General features: G+C 40.8%; 1 protein-coding gene across 2 annotated transcripts; it reads right to left on the bottom strand.

Moving 5' to 3' along the window:
* Positions 1 to 679: 679 nt before the first annotated feature.
* On the bottom strand, positions 680 to 16,965 carry LOC142141220 (retinol dehydrogenase 7-like). 2 transcript variants are annotated; one of them, XM_075199448.1, is made up of 5 exons: positions 16,877 to 16,965; positions 13,886 to 14,206; positions 11,046 to 11,304; positions 7,452 to 7,615; positions 680 to 1,229 (listed from the first exon to the last, which is right to left on the bottom strand). In XM_075199448.1, the coding sequence occupies exons 2-5, from the start codon at positions 14,199 to 14,201 to the stop codon at positions 1,024 to 1,026; spliced, it is 945 nt and encodes a 314-aa protein (XP_075055549.1). In that variant the 5' UTR covers positions 14,202 to 14,206; positions 16,877 to 16,965; the 3' UTR covers positions 680 to 1,023. The 2 variants fall into 2 exon arrangements, with proteins under 2 accessions (XP_075055549.1, XP_075055551.1); XM_075199450.1 differs by having other exon boundaries at positions 16,882 to 16,947.
* Between the last annotated feature and the right edge of the window lie 1,339 nt (positions 16,966 to 18,304).

The following is an 18,304-nucleotide window of genomic DNA, read 5'->3' as shown; positions in this document are numbered from 1 at the left end:
TGCTAAAGGAAGTGTGAAATTCAACTATATTAGTGCAATTGTGTAATTAGATCTAATGTGTTTAAAAAGAAAAAATGTTTTTAAGATTTCAAAGGTTTGTCTTTAATACACACAAGACAGATTAACCAAGCAGAAAAGCAAAACAAAGAAAACTAGCATCCAGCTGCCTTCACTATGTATGTGGTATCTATGCGGTAATAAACAAAGGGTACCAGAAAAAAAAAAAGTGAAGACCGAGTTTCTGTCACATCACAGTGCATTTCTGAAAAGCTTCTTTGAAAATGTCACTATCTGTGCTTGGTCATCTAGAAACACCTCCCTACTAACATGGTAACTTGCTGCAGGGGAATGAAAGACAGCATGGGGAACATCATCAACATTTATAATATTAGGACAGCAAATTCCATAGTGCTTTAGAATTGAGAACAAACACAGTAATATGACAATATTGGGTAATACAGACAGACGGAGAGGTAAGATGGCCCTACTGCAATATATGAGAACATACTTAGCTACGTAAAAGCTCTGTACTTTCAGGCATATTATTCAATGCAATATTACTCATTCTTTGATATACTATATATTAAAATCAATTTGTGGCTTTTCTTGCTTTTTAACACATTAGTTTAGGTATTTCATAGAGGTTTCAAACGCTTAAAAACAAACAACATACAAAAACTGTTTTTAAAATCATTTATTTGACAAAAGTGGGTAGAGCCTGCACAAGTCAATAGAAGAGAGTGAGCTTTTTGCAAAATACACCTAAAAGGGAATTATGCAGGTAATTTTTGAATTTTTATGTAATTGCAATATTATAGTAATTCTATATCAAAGTTTCTCACACTCTCCTCAACTGTCCCTAACTAGCAAAGCATACTCGGGTAAGTTAATCTAATTGACTTGGGTGGGAATTGTCACCCATATTTTAATGTACTTAAATCCAAAACACAGGATCTTTTTAAGCAAGGTTTGAGACCCTCTGTTCTGTATCCATTTGAATGATATAACTCAGGGGATACAGCTTTAATGTATATTTGAGGGAATATTAAGCATGTAATCTGCCACACATGTGGGAAGATACGACAGAGGCATGTAGAAGAATTTGGCATATGAGCCAGCAGAATAGCGTGTCCATGGGTGTACTGCAGTCAGGGCATGCTCCATGCAGTCTGTGACAATTGTAAGTTTGGAGCTGGTCAGGGAACAGAGCTGGTCGATGAATTTACAATCTGTGCAGAGAAAATATATCTGTTAGACAACGCTTTCATTTTACTCCAATATTAAATAAAGTGTGCTATTACTTAAAATTGCATGCTTGTGATATATTCCAAGAATTGTGTTGGAATATATCACATTAACTCCTTCGCTCTAATGCATCTTTTCACCTGCTGAGTCTTTTGGCATTATTGAGATCATCACATACCAATTAGTAATGTTTCTTTGAATACCCATAGAAATCAAGACTAGAATGCACAGTAGTTTGTAGAATGTGGCACAGTAGCAGAAAATAACTGATTTTTCATTTATTTACCACTAAATATTGAGCGAACAGTTGAAAAAATATGGACTTGAATAATGACAACAATAATATCCCATTTGTATGGGTTGACTTAGTGTAAAGGTGAGCCGAGAGTACAAATATGCACCAAATCCTTTTATTTACATAAATATGTTTTTATTTGGCGAGTGATCAACAGACAGTAACTAAATATTGGATCCCTTGTTTTGAAAAAGGAAAATACTTCAAAAAAGAACAACAGGCATTAATTGAACAAGGGACCTTCAATTGAAAGAGGGAACCTTCCCTTCCAAACAAAGGTGGCCCCAAGTTTTTCAGAGCCAGAGATAGGAAGATCGAGGCTCTGAAAGAACTTCTCCCTATCCCAGATATTATTGGTAGAGATGGGCGGGCCCCGTTTCGTGAAAACTGAACCCACCCGAACTTTGGGGTTCCGAGTACCGAGCCGAGTCGGCTTGGTACTCTCGCGCCTATTCAGATTCCAAAACGAGTCAAAACGTCATTGTGACGTTGTCGGATCTCTGGAGTTTTGGAATCTATAAATACCGCCCTCCACCGCGATCTAGCGCCATTTGAGAAAGGGACAGAGAAGGGGTATGACAGAGTATAGAGCAGTTTGGCAGGCAAAGTGATAGAACAGAAAGAGGAGGGTGGTAGCAGTGTTAGAGAAAACTCCATTGCTGAATTTCTCATTGCTGAAATCCTAATATACCAGTCATTGCACTCTTTTTTTTCTGAATTTGCACTACAAAGTGTAGGGTCTAATATACACCCAAAGATGAGTGCTCAATTGCTAAGAGTCATTGATGAAGAAGACGACAAGCAGGCTTGTCTGTAGAATTTGCAAGCAAATTCTACTGTGTTATATAGGTAACACCCAAAGAGAAGCGCTCCATTGCTCCATTGTAATTGCTGAACTATAAATTATAGGCCTGTCTGGCTTGGTCTAAATCTACAGTTACATTTTATTGTACCATAGCTCACTCAGAAACAGGAGAGATGACAGGGTTCACTGTTGAAACAGAAATTGTAATAATAGGGCTTTCAGTGTTCTTCAAAGTCTCCAGTGACATTCTACTGTGCCATAGCTCATAAACAGGAGGGATGGCATTGTTCTTGTCACTCTCCAGTCTCAGTCATGATGATACTAATCCTTCTGCCACATGTACTAAAGTCTATGTTCAAGTGCATAGTGTTTAAGTCAGGGAAACAAAAATGTAAATAAAAATCTTGTACCTTTTTAAAGAAAAAAAAAAGGTGAAAGTTTACTGTAGAAAAACATGAAATTGCCAACATGCCATTCTACTAAAAATATTACCAGGCATACCGACATCAGGTAGCTCCCTTCTCTTAGCTAGATTTCAGCCCCTGCTGCAATATACACAGTCAGCATAATCAATCTCATCATTGTGTACATCTTCCTCAAACAATGCTAATTCATCCGCGCTGGAATCCACCATCATAGAAGTCTGTGTACTTTGATGTAATTGCCGATAATGGCCTTCCTCATGGAATTTGTAGTTCATTTTATGGCAGAGCTATCACGATTGTTTGGCAATTCTTTTACAGCAGAGCAAATGTCAAAATGTTGTGCTGACTCATCTGCATCATCACTGGGTGTCTTGGGAAAGCTAAGTTTTTTTCGAGAACTAGTTGCCAGAGAAACTGAAGGAGTAGACGTCATTACAAGATGTTGATAACTACTAATTCATCCCCGCTGGAATCCACCATCATAGAATTCTGTGTACTATGATGTAATTGTCGATAATGGCCTTCCTCATGGAGTTAGTAGTTCATTTTATGGCAGAGCTGTCACGATTTTTAGGCAATTCTTTTAGAGCAGAGCAAATATCAAAATGTTGTGCTGACTCATCTGCATCACCACTGGGTGTCTTGGGAAAGCTACTTTTTTCCAACAAGCAGTTGCCAGAGAAACTGAAGGAGTAGACGTCATTACAAGAAGTTGATAGTTCTTGGATCCTGGCGATGCGAATTAAGTCCTAGATCTACAATTACAATATAGTTAGCAGATTCGCTTAGTTTTATTTCATCCGTAAAATTTCTCTAGCTGCTTCTCAAAAAGTATAATTAAGGCAATCACTTGACTTAAGCTAACAGTGTCTGCACTCTCTTCACAGGTGACTACTTCGCTGGACTAAAGTACATTCCCCTCAAATGCTAGTCTTGCAGCTGCTGCATTCTCCTACATGCTGTTGCAGATTCCTGAAAATGACCCTAAATTTTCAGGACACAAACAGCATCTCCTGCATGTCATTGTCATTTTTTAAAAGTTCTGTAACACCAAGTTGATTGTGTGAGCAAAACAAGAAATGTGATGGAATGTCATTATCAGTAATAACATATCCTCAGGAGAGTCCAAGCAGGATGAGCTATGTTGCAATGACATCCCTTACTTTCTGTAACAGATTGTCAGCTGTATGCCTCTTAGTGAAGCCGCTGATACACAGAGTAGCCTACTTCCGAAAAATGCGACGTACTTGGGAACATGCTGCTGCAATCTCTTACATGCTGTTGGAGAATGGCGGTAAAGTCCAGAATTTTTTCCAGCCACAGAAAGCATCTCCTGCACGTCCTTGTCATCATCCTCATCATCAGCAGCTAACTATATAGCGTCAGTAATTGTGCTGCGCTGTACAGAGCAGATGAGAACGAAGCAGAAACCATTATAAGTTATGTTAGTTATGTAGATAGTTACAAGATATAGTTATAGGTTATGTTAGCTCACATCAGTCCCTACCCCATTTAACTTTGCCTTGATTACAGGTGTTTTTTTAATTTACCAAGGAAAATTGTGTTTTTTTACATTTTGGTTTCCCTCACTTTAAAAACACTATGCACCTCAGTCTTTAACATAGGCTTTAGCAGATGATGTACAGGCATTCCTATAAACAGGACTGGTGCTAGCAGCTGCTTGGTGCTCCTGGTCTGTTCTCGCCTGATGTGAATCCATATCGATGGCACAGTACAATGTCACTACACTTTAAAGAACACTGCCAGGCCTATTAATAATGCTATGCACAATAAAATGTGAGTGAAGACTTTGAAAAATAAATTCAAGGCCGATTGCTTCTGCTGAAGCACTGAACACTGGCAACTATTTGGGGGTGAGCTATGGCACAGTCTTTTGGGCAAAAGTATATGAAAATCATATTGTGACCTGTGAGGTGCTAAAAATTGACTGGCAATTACTGGAAATTAGTGTTATTGAGGTTAATAATAATGTAGGTACAAAATAATAGCTAAATTAAGTGATTTTCACCCAAGAAGTGGCATTTTGTAAAAAAAAAAACAAAGCAAAACCAAAACACGCAAGGGCAGGTTTGGCAAAACCAAAACTCGAAGGTAATCCGGATCCAAAACTAAAACACGGGGGTCAGTGAGCATCTCTAATTATTGGTGCTCATTGCCAATAGGGCACTTGCACATGAAGTACATGTGCACATGACCTTGTGATCCTGCAGTGGGTGATCCTGCACTCATCACGGTTGGCAGTGATCAGTGGGTTTTATTGTAACCCACTCAACTGTGGAGTGGAACTAACGTTTTGCAGTTTTGGGCTGTCTGTAGAGAGCGAGTCCATTGGCACTTCGCAGTCATGAGAAACATATCTAAACATAATCTAAGTAAATATGTTATAATTTCTATGTGCCATAATGGTATATTATCTTCTATACTCACTTTTTTACATGCCAACATTAATATCATCTTCTGGGCAGTTATGAATATTCATGAGTAATGAAAGTATAAATAGCCCATGTATGAATAGCCCATGTATTGGCAGAAGCATGCTTACTGTTCTCCTGAGACAACAGTCAATGTTAATTATGTTTTTATTCAAGCTGTGCTATTAAAGTTAGATTTTTTAAAATTGCATGATCGGTAAACTTTAATACCAATAGATGGTTGCGCTCATGGTCTATGAAGAAACAGCAAGGGGCATCTGGTTCATCAGTGGTGGTCATCAGAGGTGAGAGCAGTAGCAGCAGCAGCAAGGCAAGTAATACTGGTGTGTGTATTTACTGATTATTATTATTATTATTATTGTTATTGTTGATTTGTAAGGTGTCATAGTGCTCAGCAGTGCCAGACAGTGGGGAAAACAGGACATACATAAAACGGATAAACAAGTTTGACAAAATAAATGCAGTCATAAAATAAAAGGGTAGGGTATGTCTTTCTCACGAGAGAGCTTACATTCTAATTGTAAGAAGGCACAGCTAAAGAGAAACAAGTGTGGCTCAGAGTGGCGATTGGGACAATTATGAGGGTGCTTTAGTGTGGGTAGTAAAGGTGGGAGTAGGGTAAGATTTAATTAAAAGATGGGTTTTCAGAAAGTGTTTAATTTGAAGACTATGGGAGAGAGAAAGAACTGTCTTGCTGTGGCATTCAAGATAGATTGAAGCAGGGATAAGTAGCTGAGAGGGAATGACAGATAAGAGGGGGTTGCTGTAGTCAAGGTAGGAGATGAGAGAACTGATAAGAGTTTTGGTAGCATCTTGGGTAAGTAAATGGGAGTATTCTGGCAATATTTCTATGGTGGAGGTGACCGAACTGGGAATGGTTCAATAGGTGGGAAGAACCAGGAAAGAACTGTGTCCTGAAGGCCAGTGGAGGGAAGGGTATGCAGGAGAAGATTGTGGTTAACGGTGTTGTAGCAACCGAGAAATTAAGGAGGTTGAGTATGGAGAAGTGACCCTTAGACTTTGCTATAAGTGGATCATTGGTCACTTTTGCAGTCTCAGTGAATTGCTGGGGGCAGAAACCCAAATACAGAGAGTCAAGAAAGGAGTGAGATAAGCAGTTGTACATAAGTCGCTCAAGTAGTTTAGAGGCAAAGGGGAGGAGAGAGAGAGGGTGGTAGTTGGAGAGAGAGGCTGGGTCAAGATTGTTTTTTTGGTTTTTTTAGGATTGGTGAGATGAGCATGTGTTTAACCCCTTGAGTGCTAAGGACGAGTAGGACGCGTCCTTTACATGACCCCCTAAAGTGCGAAGGATGAGTCCCACTTGTCCTCTGCATTTAAGGAGTAATGAAAAACCCTTAAATTACTTCCCACAGTAATATGTGGGTTTTATGATTCTACTGGAGAAAAGGAATATTTCCTCCATTAGAACTCTGCGTGCATACACACAGCCCATTAAAGTCTAAGGTGAATTCCAGGGATAAGGGGAGGATATTTTAGAGTCCCTGTCTCCCTATCCCTGACATTTAGAAAGCTCTTTCAAACCTTGTTAGAAAGAGTGGTCGATCATTTTTGATCAGCAGGCATTAAATAAATATGCAATGAGCTCAAAAGTGATCAGCACAGGAGGAAAAAATGCTTCAGTGGTCAGGGGTTAAAGAAGGAAGGTAATGTGCCATTGAAGAGAGACAGGTTGAAGAGACAATACTGGACAGATGGGTACTGTTTATTGTTTAAATTGGTGCTGCATTGCATACTGGTCAAATGTAGTACAGTAGTATGTTTGGTTTGATGAAAAATGGGTGTGTATTGTCTAAAAATGTCATTGCTTTGAGCATCACATTTTTTATTTTCCATTGTTTGTGTGTGCCTCTGCCTTCAGTCCTGCATACTGGCTGGTTGAAAGAGATGTGTCCTTATCTTAAATTAACTTGTTTTGGGTGGACTAGATGTGGATTAAATTGTCCTGATTTTACAATCTGATATGTTGGGAGGTATGTGTTTGTATGTGAAACATATCCACCATATATACAATATACATTCATTTTAAAAGTACATTGTATTTTATTACGAGTGCAAACAAATAATTATATGTTCTAGATGTGTTAGTACAGATATTCATATACATTTACAACAGACCTAGCACCACATTAATACAAACAATACAAGATATATATAATGGATGCATTTTAACACTTTATATACTGCCCTTTATTGTAATGTTTACTTACAGCCTTGGTAATATTTCTCCCCGTAGTCATTTTGTAATTTCTGAGGCAAGTTCTTCCAAATGTTTGTCACATTTTCTTTAAGTCGCTTCGAATCCAGAATTAAAGTTTTAAAAAAATCAGGAGCAATTATGGAGACTTTCACTCCAAACGGTTTGAGCTCACGTCTATATAAAAAAAAGCAAATATTGAAAAAAAAACACATATTTATTGTTATTATTTATATACTGCACATATACATGGTGATTATCTGTGATTTTTTTTTCCTCTTTTGTAAATCTGTAAATTTTGTGGAATACTTTGACTGTCTCAATATCTCTAGCAGGTAAGTCTCCTATATATGTACAGATCAATGTTTAAATTTCTAACTTGTGGAGAAGAGAGGTATAATGTTCTTTTCTTAAAGCAGCAATAATGGTGTCACAGTGTTTGGTGTGTTATTACTTATCTCTTTCTCTCTGGATGAAGATAATGGTCTCGGTCACTTTTGGGTCGTGGAATACCTGTAAGCCTAATCTTGCTAGGTGTCCCTCTTTGCTAACATGTATTTTGCCGATAGCGGGAGTCTCCCTCTCCGTGTGTAGGCTCACTTTGCTGTGTAATCTCCCTCAGGCTGCTTGATAGCTGAACGTCTGCAGGGATTGTGCTACAAAACTCTCCTGCGTCACATTACACCCAGCAGCTTCTTTTATAGTTCTGCAGTCTTGATGTCAGTGAGCACACTCTGTCTTTCCAGCATTCTCTGCTCTCAGACCTCTCTCCTTCCCAGTGCCGTAACTAGCCATTTTAGTGCCCTGGGCGAGACAGGGAACTGGCTCCCCCATCTAAGTGGGAGTGTCAATCGTCGAGTGGGCGTGGTCAAACTACTGTGGGGGCGTGGCTAGCGCTTTACAAGTTCTAGACCGCACTGAAACCCCCTCCCTCCTCATTCTTCTCGGTCTGGCTTTGTAAGGATCTTTATGTAATTAGCCTCCATAGAATCAAAGTACTTTAAATGCAGCTATCACATGCTAGCTGTATAAAAAAATGAATTGGTTATTGAAATAAAACTCACTGAAACAAATTAAAACATAAATGTAACGGTACCATCTGTATCACACTGCTACTTCATCCCACTGTGCCCTCCATCACAGTTTCTCCTTTATCACACCGTGCCATGGAGCCATCTTTATCACATTGTACCCCCTCATCACCATCACACTAAATTATATATATATATATATATATATATATATATATATATATATATATATATATATATACACACACATGTACACACACACACACACACACACAATATAAAGAGCCTCCTAGTGTCCGCCATACCTTACAGAGAGCATTCCTGTGACCGCCATACTATACAGAGAGCATTTCTATGATCACCATACAATACAGAGAGCATTCCTATGACCACCATACTATACAGAGAGCATTCCTATGACCACCATACTATACAGAGAGCATTACTATGACCACCATACTATACAGAGAGCATTCCTATGACCGCCATACTATAGAGAAAGCATTCCTATGACCACCATACAATACAGAGAGCATTCTTGTGACTGCAAAACAGATAAATACCTCACCTGAAATTAATAGACCCCACCATTAAATTAAAAAGCCCCATCAATAAATTAAATTGACCCACCAGCACCCCACAAATAAACTAGTACCCATTAAATAATTAGCCCCCACCTAAACGTCACCATTAAATTAATAGCCTACCTCCCACCCATGTACTAAGACACCCAACCTCCCTACCCTCATATCACACATTATATTAATACATCCCCCCCTTCCCTCACACATTATGGCAGCATACCCCCCCTTCCCTCATAAAGCATAGCAGCATCCCCCCCTCCATAATAGCAAGATGCAGCACACATTCCTCCCCTCCCTAATAGCAGCACACATCCCCCCGCCCTAATAGCAGCTTACATCCCCCCTCCCCCCATAATTGCAGCTTACATTCCCCCCCCCTGCCTCCCTACATAATTGCAGCTTACATCCCCCTCCCTCCCTCCCTCCATAATAGCAACACACATCCCCCTTCCTCTGCTTTGAAACTTACCTCCTGTCCAGCCGTCGCTGCCTGGCTCCTCTCTGCTTCTCTGCTCCTCTGCTGCCTAGCAACATCATGACATCAGACGCTGAGGCAGAGGCCAGAGTTCAGAAGGGGGTGGAGCCGGCCGCCGGCCGCCATCTTGGATGCGCCGGGCGGCCGGCAGTCTGAATCTGAGGTCTGTTTAATTTTTTTTTTCACTCCTCACACAGAGGCCGGTGTGGGCGACCACTGCGCCCCCTTGGAACTGCGCCCTGGGTGGCGGCACCGCCCGCACCGGCCTAGTTACGACTCTGCTCCTTCCCTTGCTGCTGACACAAACAACTGCCATCTAGTGATGGGTAGTTCACGAATGATTAGTTCAAATTAACTAATCTTCAAAGTTAACTAAATCATTTAGTTCACAGCTCTGGCAAAGATTAGTTCACCAGGAACTAAAACAAGTGGGAGGCGTTAGAGATAAAGCCGAGCAGCTCCAGCAGCCTCATTCACTGTCTCAGTCACACTGGCTCTTTTGTTTCTCTCTCATTTAATACTCATGAGTCAGTACCTCTAAACTGCCAAAGGTGGCCCTGCTGTGCTCAGACATTGTGTGAGACTCTGGAGCTGATCACGGAAGTATGAGTCATGAGTCATTCTCCTCGCTCAGGAGTTCATTAGTTCATTTCACTCTCCGACTCATTTCACTCTCCGACTCATTTCACTCTCCGACTCATTTCAATCATTTAGATCATTTAGCTCATGAGTCACAGGAAACATTCTCTTCCCTGTCAGCTCAAGACACATTGCACTGCTGAGTGCTGCATGCTATATACTGTAGTTCTGTTTACTGCACCATATATACAGGAGAGCTGTATTAAACCTTCAAGAGAGATAAAGTGCAAACGTTGCCCATAGCAACTAATTAGTTTCTGCCATTTTATAGACTCTGCTAGATAAATGACAGCTGATTAGTCATAATTGCCAGCATTATATTGGTTACGTCTGGGAGTTCCTGGAGCTGGGTATGAGCATAGGGGGCAGGGCTTCATGAATTGCGCCATTTGAATCTGCCTGTGACAGCCAGATCACATGATCGCAGGGGGAATGAATCCTCCACCCCTGCGATCACATCCTGGTGCCTGGCTGTCACGGTGACAGCCAGGCTGAAGACAGAGTAGCGGAGACCAGCGGGGCCCCAGGTAAGTCTGTGCTGCGCTGTTGTACCGGGCCCCCTGGTGAGCCCGGGCCCGGTACAACAGTGCCCCCCGTACCCCCCTGATGGCGACCCTGATTGTCCTTATGATATTATATGCAAATTATAAAGATATATTTTGCAAATCAGTACATACTTGTTAAGAGGACCAATTGCAAAACTGGATTCAATGGCCCCTTAATTCATGTAGTTTTTTATTTTTGTTGCTGCCAATAATTTCTTGCAGTAAAACTATTCCAAGCTATTTGCCATTATTTGCGCTACTAGTAGTACCTGAATTAAAAAAACATGCATGTGAAATGTTGATATTTGCAGATTCCCAAGATAAACTGGTTACCTTAGACTGTCAGAAAAAGATTCCACTCCAAACTTAGATATGCTGTAACCACCTCCACACAGTGACAGCCTTCCAGCAATGCTGGACACATTGACAATACGTCCTTTGGATTTTCTGATCAGTGGAAGCAGACTGATTGTTACATCGATCATCCCCAGGAGATTGACATCCAGGATCTTGCGAAAGTCATCCCTCTTTAACCATTCATTTGGGCTCACAGGGATTAAAATCCCAGCATTATTTACCAGTCCCCATAGACCTGCCGGTCAGAAAATATATACAGTAAATGAAAATTTTACAAATAAAATTGAAGTCTAGAATTATAATTTGTTTTCAAGTACTAAGTACTGTCTTGGAAATGTATACTGATTACCTTTCTCATGTCTGTACATTTGTACCAAATATCCCTAATGTGTTTAAGTTTGCACCAAATAACTAACCCCTTACAAAATGATCTGCTATCTAGCTTAATTCCAGGAACTGCAGACTTCATGCAATGAAATTCCCAGGGTCTATGCTGAGAGAGCAAAGTGCCACAACTTTGCTCTGATATTGTTGGCCTAATGTTATAGTATGCCCCTCCTAGAATGCTTTCCTTTGATGTAGCATCTCATTCCATTTGGGTATGGGGGTTTATGATTCAAACATTTAGCAGAAGGGGCTACTATTGCTCTTATATCAACTGTGATCAATTTGTACCTTAGCGAGCTAAAGATAGTTTTACTGATCTCCGGATTCTTTACTGCTCAGAGCAGCTCAGTCCCTTACTGGGGACTGAGCTGCTGTTGACTTATGGCAGAAGGCTCAGAGCCGGTATTTCCAGAATCTAGGCTCTTCGATGCAGTTATGTTATCTCACACTGTCCTTACATATTTTCTGATACATTATGGAATTCATAGTTGATTCAATTATGGAAAGTTATCCAGGACCCAAAGCAGTCCCAAACCATAATATTCCCACCACCATACTTTACATTTGTTATAAGGTTGTTCTTTTCAAATGCAGCTTTGGATTTGTAATTAAACTTACCATATTTCCCCATGTATAAGACGCAAAATTTCGGGTTTAAAAATGGGGTGCGTCTTATACAGTGGCAGCAGGGATCCAGGGTGGGAGGGGGGGGGGGGGGTGATTGCAGGTCCGTTCCACTGAGAAGTGTGCCAAGATTGCAGGGGCTTGCTGCCGACGGCTGCACACTATGTGCAGGTCCGTTGGGCAGAGACAGGCAGGGAGAGTGTACTGGCCGGCTGCTCTGATTGCAATCAGAGCAGCCGGCCAGCACACTCGGACAGTAAAGGTACCGACTTTTCGTAGCGCAGAGCAGCACAACCTCTGTCTCTTCCAACCCGCGACCTGCGCCAACTGATTGCAATCAGAGCAGCCGGCCAGCACACTCTCCCTGCAGGTCCGTTCGGCAGAGACAGGCAGGGAAAGTGTGCTGGCCGGCTACTCTGAATCAGAGCAGCCGGCTAGCACTCTCTCCCTGCCTGTCTATGCCGAACGGACCTGCACATAGTGTGCAGCTGCCGGCAGTAAGCACCTGCAGTCTCAGCACACTTAACAGCATTTTTTTTTTTTTCAAACTTCGTGGCCAATATTAAGGTGCATCTTATACATGGGGAAATACGGTACTTTGACTTATTCCAGAAGTTGTTATATATCTCCAGGGATTCTCGATCATTCTGTATTGTATAGAGATTTCATTAAGTGTCATCCAGTCAGCATAATTTGTTGGAGTAATCTTAACATTCTACATTTCTATATAATGCCTTGTACTGTAGAATGCTTAAAAATCATTGCTTATATGTTAAACAAGTTGGATATATGGATTGTGTTTAATATAGTGGTGCATATGAAATTGCAGTCCACCTGCACTAGTTTGAGGGGGAATACAAAGGTTCCACATCATGCTGGCTTTTCAGTTTAGTAAGATGTACAGGTGGTTGCTACAACTGTGTATGACTGCTATCCACAAGCGGATGGAATATAGAGTCACTTTAGACATAGATGAAACACAACAGAGCAACAGAATTAATAAACAGGATAACTTTATTTTTAAAAAATGCAGAGTCGCACTTACAGTAAAGTTAAAGCAATGAGTTCTAATACTAAGCAAATGGTGGTAATCAATGCAGTGGGAATCCAGAGCATCTAAGTGATGATTCCTATCACCATCTCCACCAATGGATGGACTCAACAGAGTCAATTCTGGGAGTAGGAATGAGAACTCCTTCGAAAACACTGTTAATCAATTAGGTCCATGCAGAGAGACGTCAAAGAAAATGCCCCCAAATGACATCCCCTTGCTTTTTGCAGTCCGAGTGTATTTACTAGCACGCTATTGTTTGTCTTGAATGGAAGATACATCTTTGTATTCAGTATTTCCTTCATCACGTGCTTTTATGTCTATTTACTTTGTACTCCATTCAGAGAGATGTTGTTTGGGGGCAGTTACCTCAATGACTGCTCCCTGCATGGCCCAATTGTGATATTTTACCATGAAACCAGTTGAGACTATTTCTGCCTGCAGATGCTGAGACTCCTCATATACATGCTCTGCTTGCCTACTGCACTAATAATTTATGGATCTCCATCCGCCTGCCATTAGAACTCATTGCTTTTAGAGTTTCCACACAGTATTTTATAGATTTCATTCCACAATGTCTGACCACTTTTATATTAATACTATCTGGTCTATTTGACACACTTCAAACAGTAGAGTACAATCCCTCTCTCATTTACCTAACCAAGTCATTTATCATTTTTTTAACCAAGTATATTTGCAAGACAGCTAAAAGCTATCTGCCACTGCCTATATAAATAAATATTTTAGTCCTTACCTCTGTCAGCAACAATGTTAGCAACCCACTTGGCAGCAGAGCTTACACTTTGGCTGTCACTAACATCCAAGATCACAGTTTGCAGTCTACTGGAGGTCTCCTTATTTAACTCATTAGCTCCTGTCTCTGTCAGACAAGCAGCCAGAACCTTCAGTCCACGTCTGTCCAGTTGCTGCGCTAACTGTTTTCCAAACCCAGAATCACATCCAGTAATGAAAACATATTTATCTGAGAGATTCTCCAGTATCTGACTCTGTCTGTACCATCTGTACAGGAAGACCAAGCCCAATAGTACCAGCAGAGGGAGCCACATCATTCCTACTGTAATAGATAATGGGAGTTTTGTAAGTCATACTGAAAAAAATTATTCGTTTGATAGATATAGGATAATGCAAGACTTTTTTAAATGTAAAATATTGTAAAAAAATACAAAAAATATACTTTATTTAAAACCTGCTAGCAGGTAAATTACACTATATCATATTACATTACATAAAGACTTTGTCAATCATGATATAGAACATTATACTGTAATAAAGGAAACCTGGTTTATAATATAAAGCATTTCACATTTATACTTTCAGTTTACATTTCAAAGCAACATATATTATATCGTCTTTAATACATAAAACTTTAACATTAATAATATTAACAATAAAGGATAATGATTATCACATGTTCACATTGTATAATAATTTCTATAGGCTATCCACCAAAATGGTATTATCAAGTCTATTTCTATTGAAGTAGTATTCCCTCAATAAACCAGAATATACTAAGCAAATATCTTATTTTATCCTTATTAAACAAATAATCACAAATCTGTCACATATCTGGAGACTACAATCACTGCTTATCCCCTTATATATTGACCAAGCATCTTGTTATCTTTTGCAATTGATTTATCTCACGTGAAGCGGAAGTACACATCACCGCTTTTAGTACAATTTTGAGGCACCTGTATTTACGCCATACTTGCCTACTTTAGGCAAGTTCTTTCCGGTTGGGGGCGTGGCGGGAGGGGGCATGGCACGGCCAAACGCGTCATTTTGGCCCCACCCCTGCAACGGAAATTATGGTTTGTTGCGGGGGTGGGGCCTAAATGACTCGATTCACTGCGAATCGCGTCATTTTGTGACTGCAGTGGCGGGATGTGGGTGATTTGCCAGCTCTCCCGGGAGTCCGCGAGACTCACCCGAATTTCAGGAGAGTTGGCAAGTAAGATTTACGCCATAATTGCGCACATTATCTTCTGGATACGCTCGTTACATTACCATACCAATTTACGCTTTCCCTCATATGACACGCTTACTTCAGTCTTTTAAATCTAATTTACTGTATCACACAGATTTCTATATATAATATCTCCTGTATCAAGACATTATAAATTCATAACCACAATGCAGATATATATGTGTGAAATAGAATATTTACTTGTACAATAATGTAATAATATAATTTCAATAACAATCTTACATATCGTTACATATAATAGATGGCATTCTGTGTGTAGGTACAATATCTTATTAATTTCTTGCTAATTATGCATGTGTGTATGTGCATGTGTCTGTGTGTATGTATCTCAGACCATAACAAAACTTCTTCGTACAATGCAATGTCACCATCCAGAATGGCTTGCTTACAATGTTTTGCTACAAGTATATGTTGGCTCAAAGGCCTCACTTACTAACAATGTAAAGTCAGGACAGGCCCATAACTCATTACAACCAGTATTCGCCAGTCCACCACAAATAGCTCTCTATTCAGGAGTTATCACACAATGTCCACTAGTATTTCTTGTCTAACAGGAGAGGAGATATCTACAAACTTACCAGTAACATCCAAAGAAGTCTTTCCATTTAAAGGCCCTCTCCAACTCCACTGCTCCCTACATCTCCAACCTAATCTCCATTCACGCTCCATCTCGCCCTCTGCGTTCGGCTAACGACCGCCGCCTCTCTTCCCCCCTGATTACCTCCTCCCATGCTCGCATCCAAGACTTCTCCCGCGCTGCTCCCCTCCACTGGAACCAGCTCCCCCGCTCCATCAGAACTTCCCCCAACTTGTCCAGCTTCAAACGGGCCTTAAAAACCCACCTCTTCCTTAAAGCCCTCCAGTCCCCCACCTAATTGACCTCGTTGACCTAATTGACCTCCTCCCAGTCTCCCCTACCCCCCTCCCACTTCTGTCCCCCTCTTACCTCCCTCCTTTTCATTCTCCTCTCCCCCCTCTCCGTCTCTGCCTCCGTTCTCCCCATTCCCTCATCCCACCATTGCGTCTCTGTCCGTCCTACCCTCCCCTTAGATTGTACGCTCCTTCGAGCAGGGCCTCCTCTCCTTCTGTTCTCCACCACCTTAACTCTGCTCTCCAGCTCCATGTCTCTTCCGTGAGGTCCTCCTGCCCTTCTTCTCCCCTCTCTACCCCGCTGGGGGCTCTCACCTCTCATCTAACTGTACATTGAGCTTCTGAGTTACTGTGCTTTTTTGTTAACTGTACCGTGCTGTCTCACCCTGTATCGTGTTTCTGTCTGTCCCTGTACGGCGCTACGGATACCTAGTGGCACCCTATAAATAAAAATTAATAATAATAATAAAATAATAATCTTATCACACATCTGTTTAACTAGTAGCCATTACACACATAGGGGGAGGGGATGAGTGCACACACCTGTCATACAAGCTACCAAATACAGTCCAACAACCAGAACTTCAATATATATTTACAGTGTTACACAATTCACTATGAATCTTTATCTAGCAGATATTCACAGAGAAGCCACACTATAGCTACATCAAATACAATACTATTCAAGTATGAGGTCTATTGTATTGGCACAATCAAACTCCTAACATATTACTATTTTAAAAACCTTAGTCTATAGCTTAACCAGTTAAAGCACTAACATTACACTGTGTACATTTTACTCATATTTAAGTCTATTTCCTCATGTTAACAATGTTAGCAAAGCCCTATTAAAGGGCTCATATATACTTTACTATTTTTCAATCCAAACAGGAAAGAAATCCTGGGTGTGTGTCTGCGTAATCAGTCTGATCCAAAAAGACACTTTTGTCTTCAGAAGGTAATTACAAAACTTCTGTGGGATGGGCTCATGTAGCTGATTGGAGGCCAATTTTTTTGATATGTAAATGACTAGCCCACTCCCTCAAACAGGATTGCAATACATAGAGTAGATGTTTTAACCTGAAGGTCATTTCTGTCCCTTTCAGCAGACAGCAACTCTGATAAATGTGTTACTGCTTGGTCCCCTCTGTACAGCTCCATCCATAAAGTAATTTTACATAACATGTGCAATAAGAATAAAACAAGAATTAAAGTCTTAGCAAGCTCCTGGAGTGCACTTGGCAAAACTTAAACAGTATCTTTTAGAGAACATTTATATCAATTCAAGAACAATAAATTCAAGAAACAATAATACATATGTGTACTATATGTGACCTAACTTATATTTCAACAATAGATAAAACTATTTAATACAAACAACACTCACCTGAGCCTATGTGACGCATGTGTGACACAGGGTTAACCAAAAAACACCCACCTGGGGGTAAATGTATCAAGGTGTGATTTTGCTAAATCAGCGATTTTCTCTGGAGAGTTGAAACTCGCAGATGTATGAAGCTGAGATTTCATGCAAAATCGCCAGAGTTCTGCTTCTGTCAAAATCGCTATTTGCAAAATCGCTAGAGATCAAACTCCCGACTGTTTGCCACTGCAGCTATACAGCTCTCAAATGTATGAAGCTGCGAGTTAGCAAACTCAGGAGAGTTTGCTTCAAAACACGCCAGATACAACACGCTGCTTGATAGCAGCGTGTTGTACAAACACATCACTGTTACACTGCCCTGGCAGTGTTAAAATGTTAAAGAATAGATAAAAGTGAAAAAAAAAAAAAGCGTGGGGTCCCCCCTCTATTCCTGCTTAACCCTAGTGCTGCCTGACTAGTGCTTGTCCCATGAAAATCGGGGAAAAATTTTGCGTGGGGTCCCCCCGATTTTCACTTTACCAACACTAGGCAAACCAGCCAGGGTTGGCGGCACTAGAGCAGGGGGACACGCGGCAGGGGGTCCCCTGCCATAATGACTAACCAACCCTATGTCACGATCTGCCTACAGCTTATGCATTACATGCTGCTTTGCATGGCAGCTCCTGCCTTTTTGTCCTTATTATTGTATTTGTATTGGCAGTACCTCCATTCACCAGAGGTGCTGCTATTATGCCGTATTGTGTGCATTAGGGGTTAACCTTCATGTTCACCAATTATCCCATGCACCTGGGTGTGGTTTTCCCTTTATATACCCATCACCCCCAGCACACATTGCTGGTTATTGTTGTCCCATCCTGTGATGTCATATCCTTGTTGCAACCTGTGCATTCTTCCTCCTGCCTTGCTCCTCT

This window comes from Mixophyes fleayi, chromosome 2, assembly GCF_038048845.1.
Source record: "Mixophyes fleayi isolate aMixFle1 chromosome 2, aMixFle1.hap1, whole genome shotgun sequence".
NCBI lineage: Eukaryota > Metazoa > Chordata > Amphibia > Anura > Limnodynastidae > Mixophyes > Mixophyes fleayi.
Note: the sequence above shows the minus strand (reverse complement) of the source record. Positions and strands in the feature narration are given on the sequence as shown.

Bases quoted from the DNA above. Each gene is read 5' to 3' on its own strand.
- LOC142141220 (XM_075199448.1), bottom strand. From the start codon at position 14,201: ATGATGTGGCTCCCTCTGCTGGTACTATTGGGCTTGGTCTTCCTGTAC. The intron at 7,616-11,045 runs GTAACCAGTTTA...TTTTTTATATAG, and splicing joins TCTTTTTCTGACAGTCTAAG to ACGTGAGCTCAAACCGTTTG. The intron at 1,230-7,451 runs GTAAGTAAACAT...TTCTCTGCACAG, and splicing joins GGAGAAATATTACCAAGGCT to ATTGTAAATTCATCGACCAG.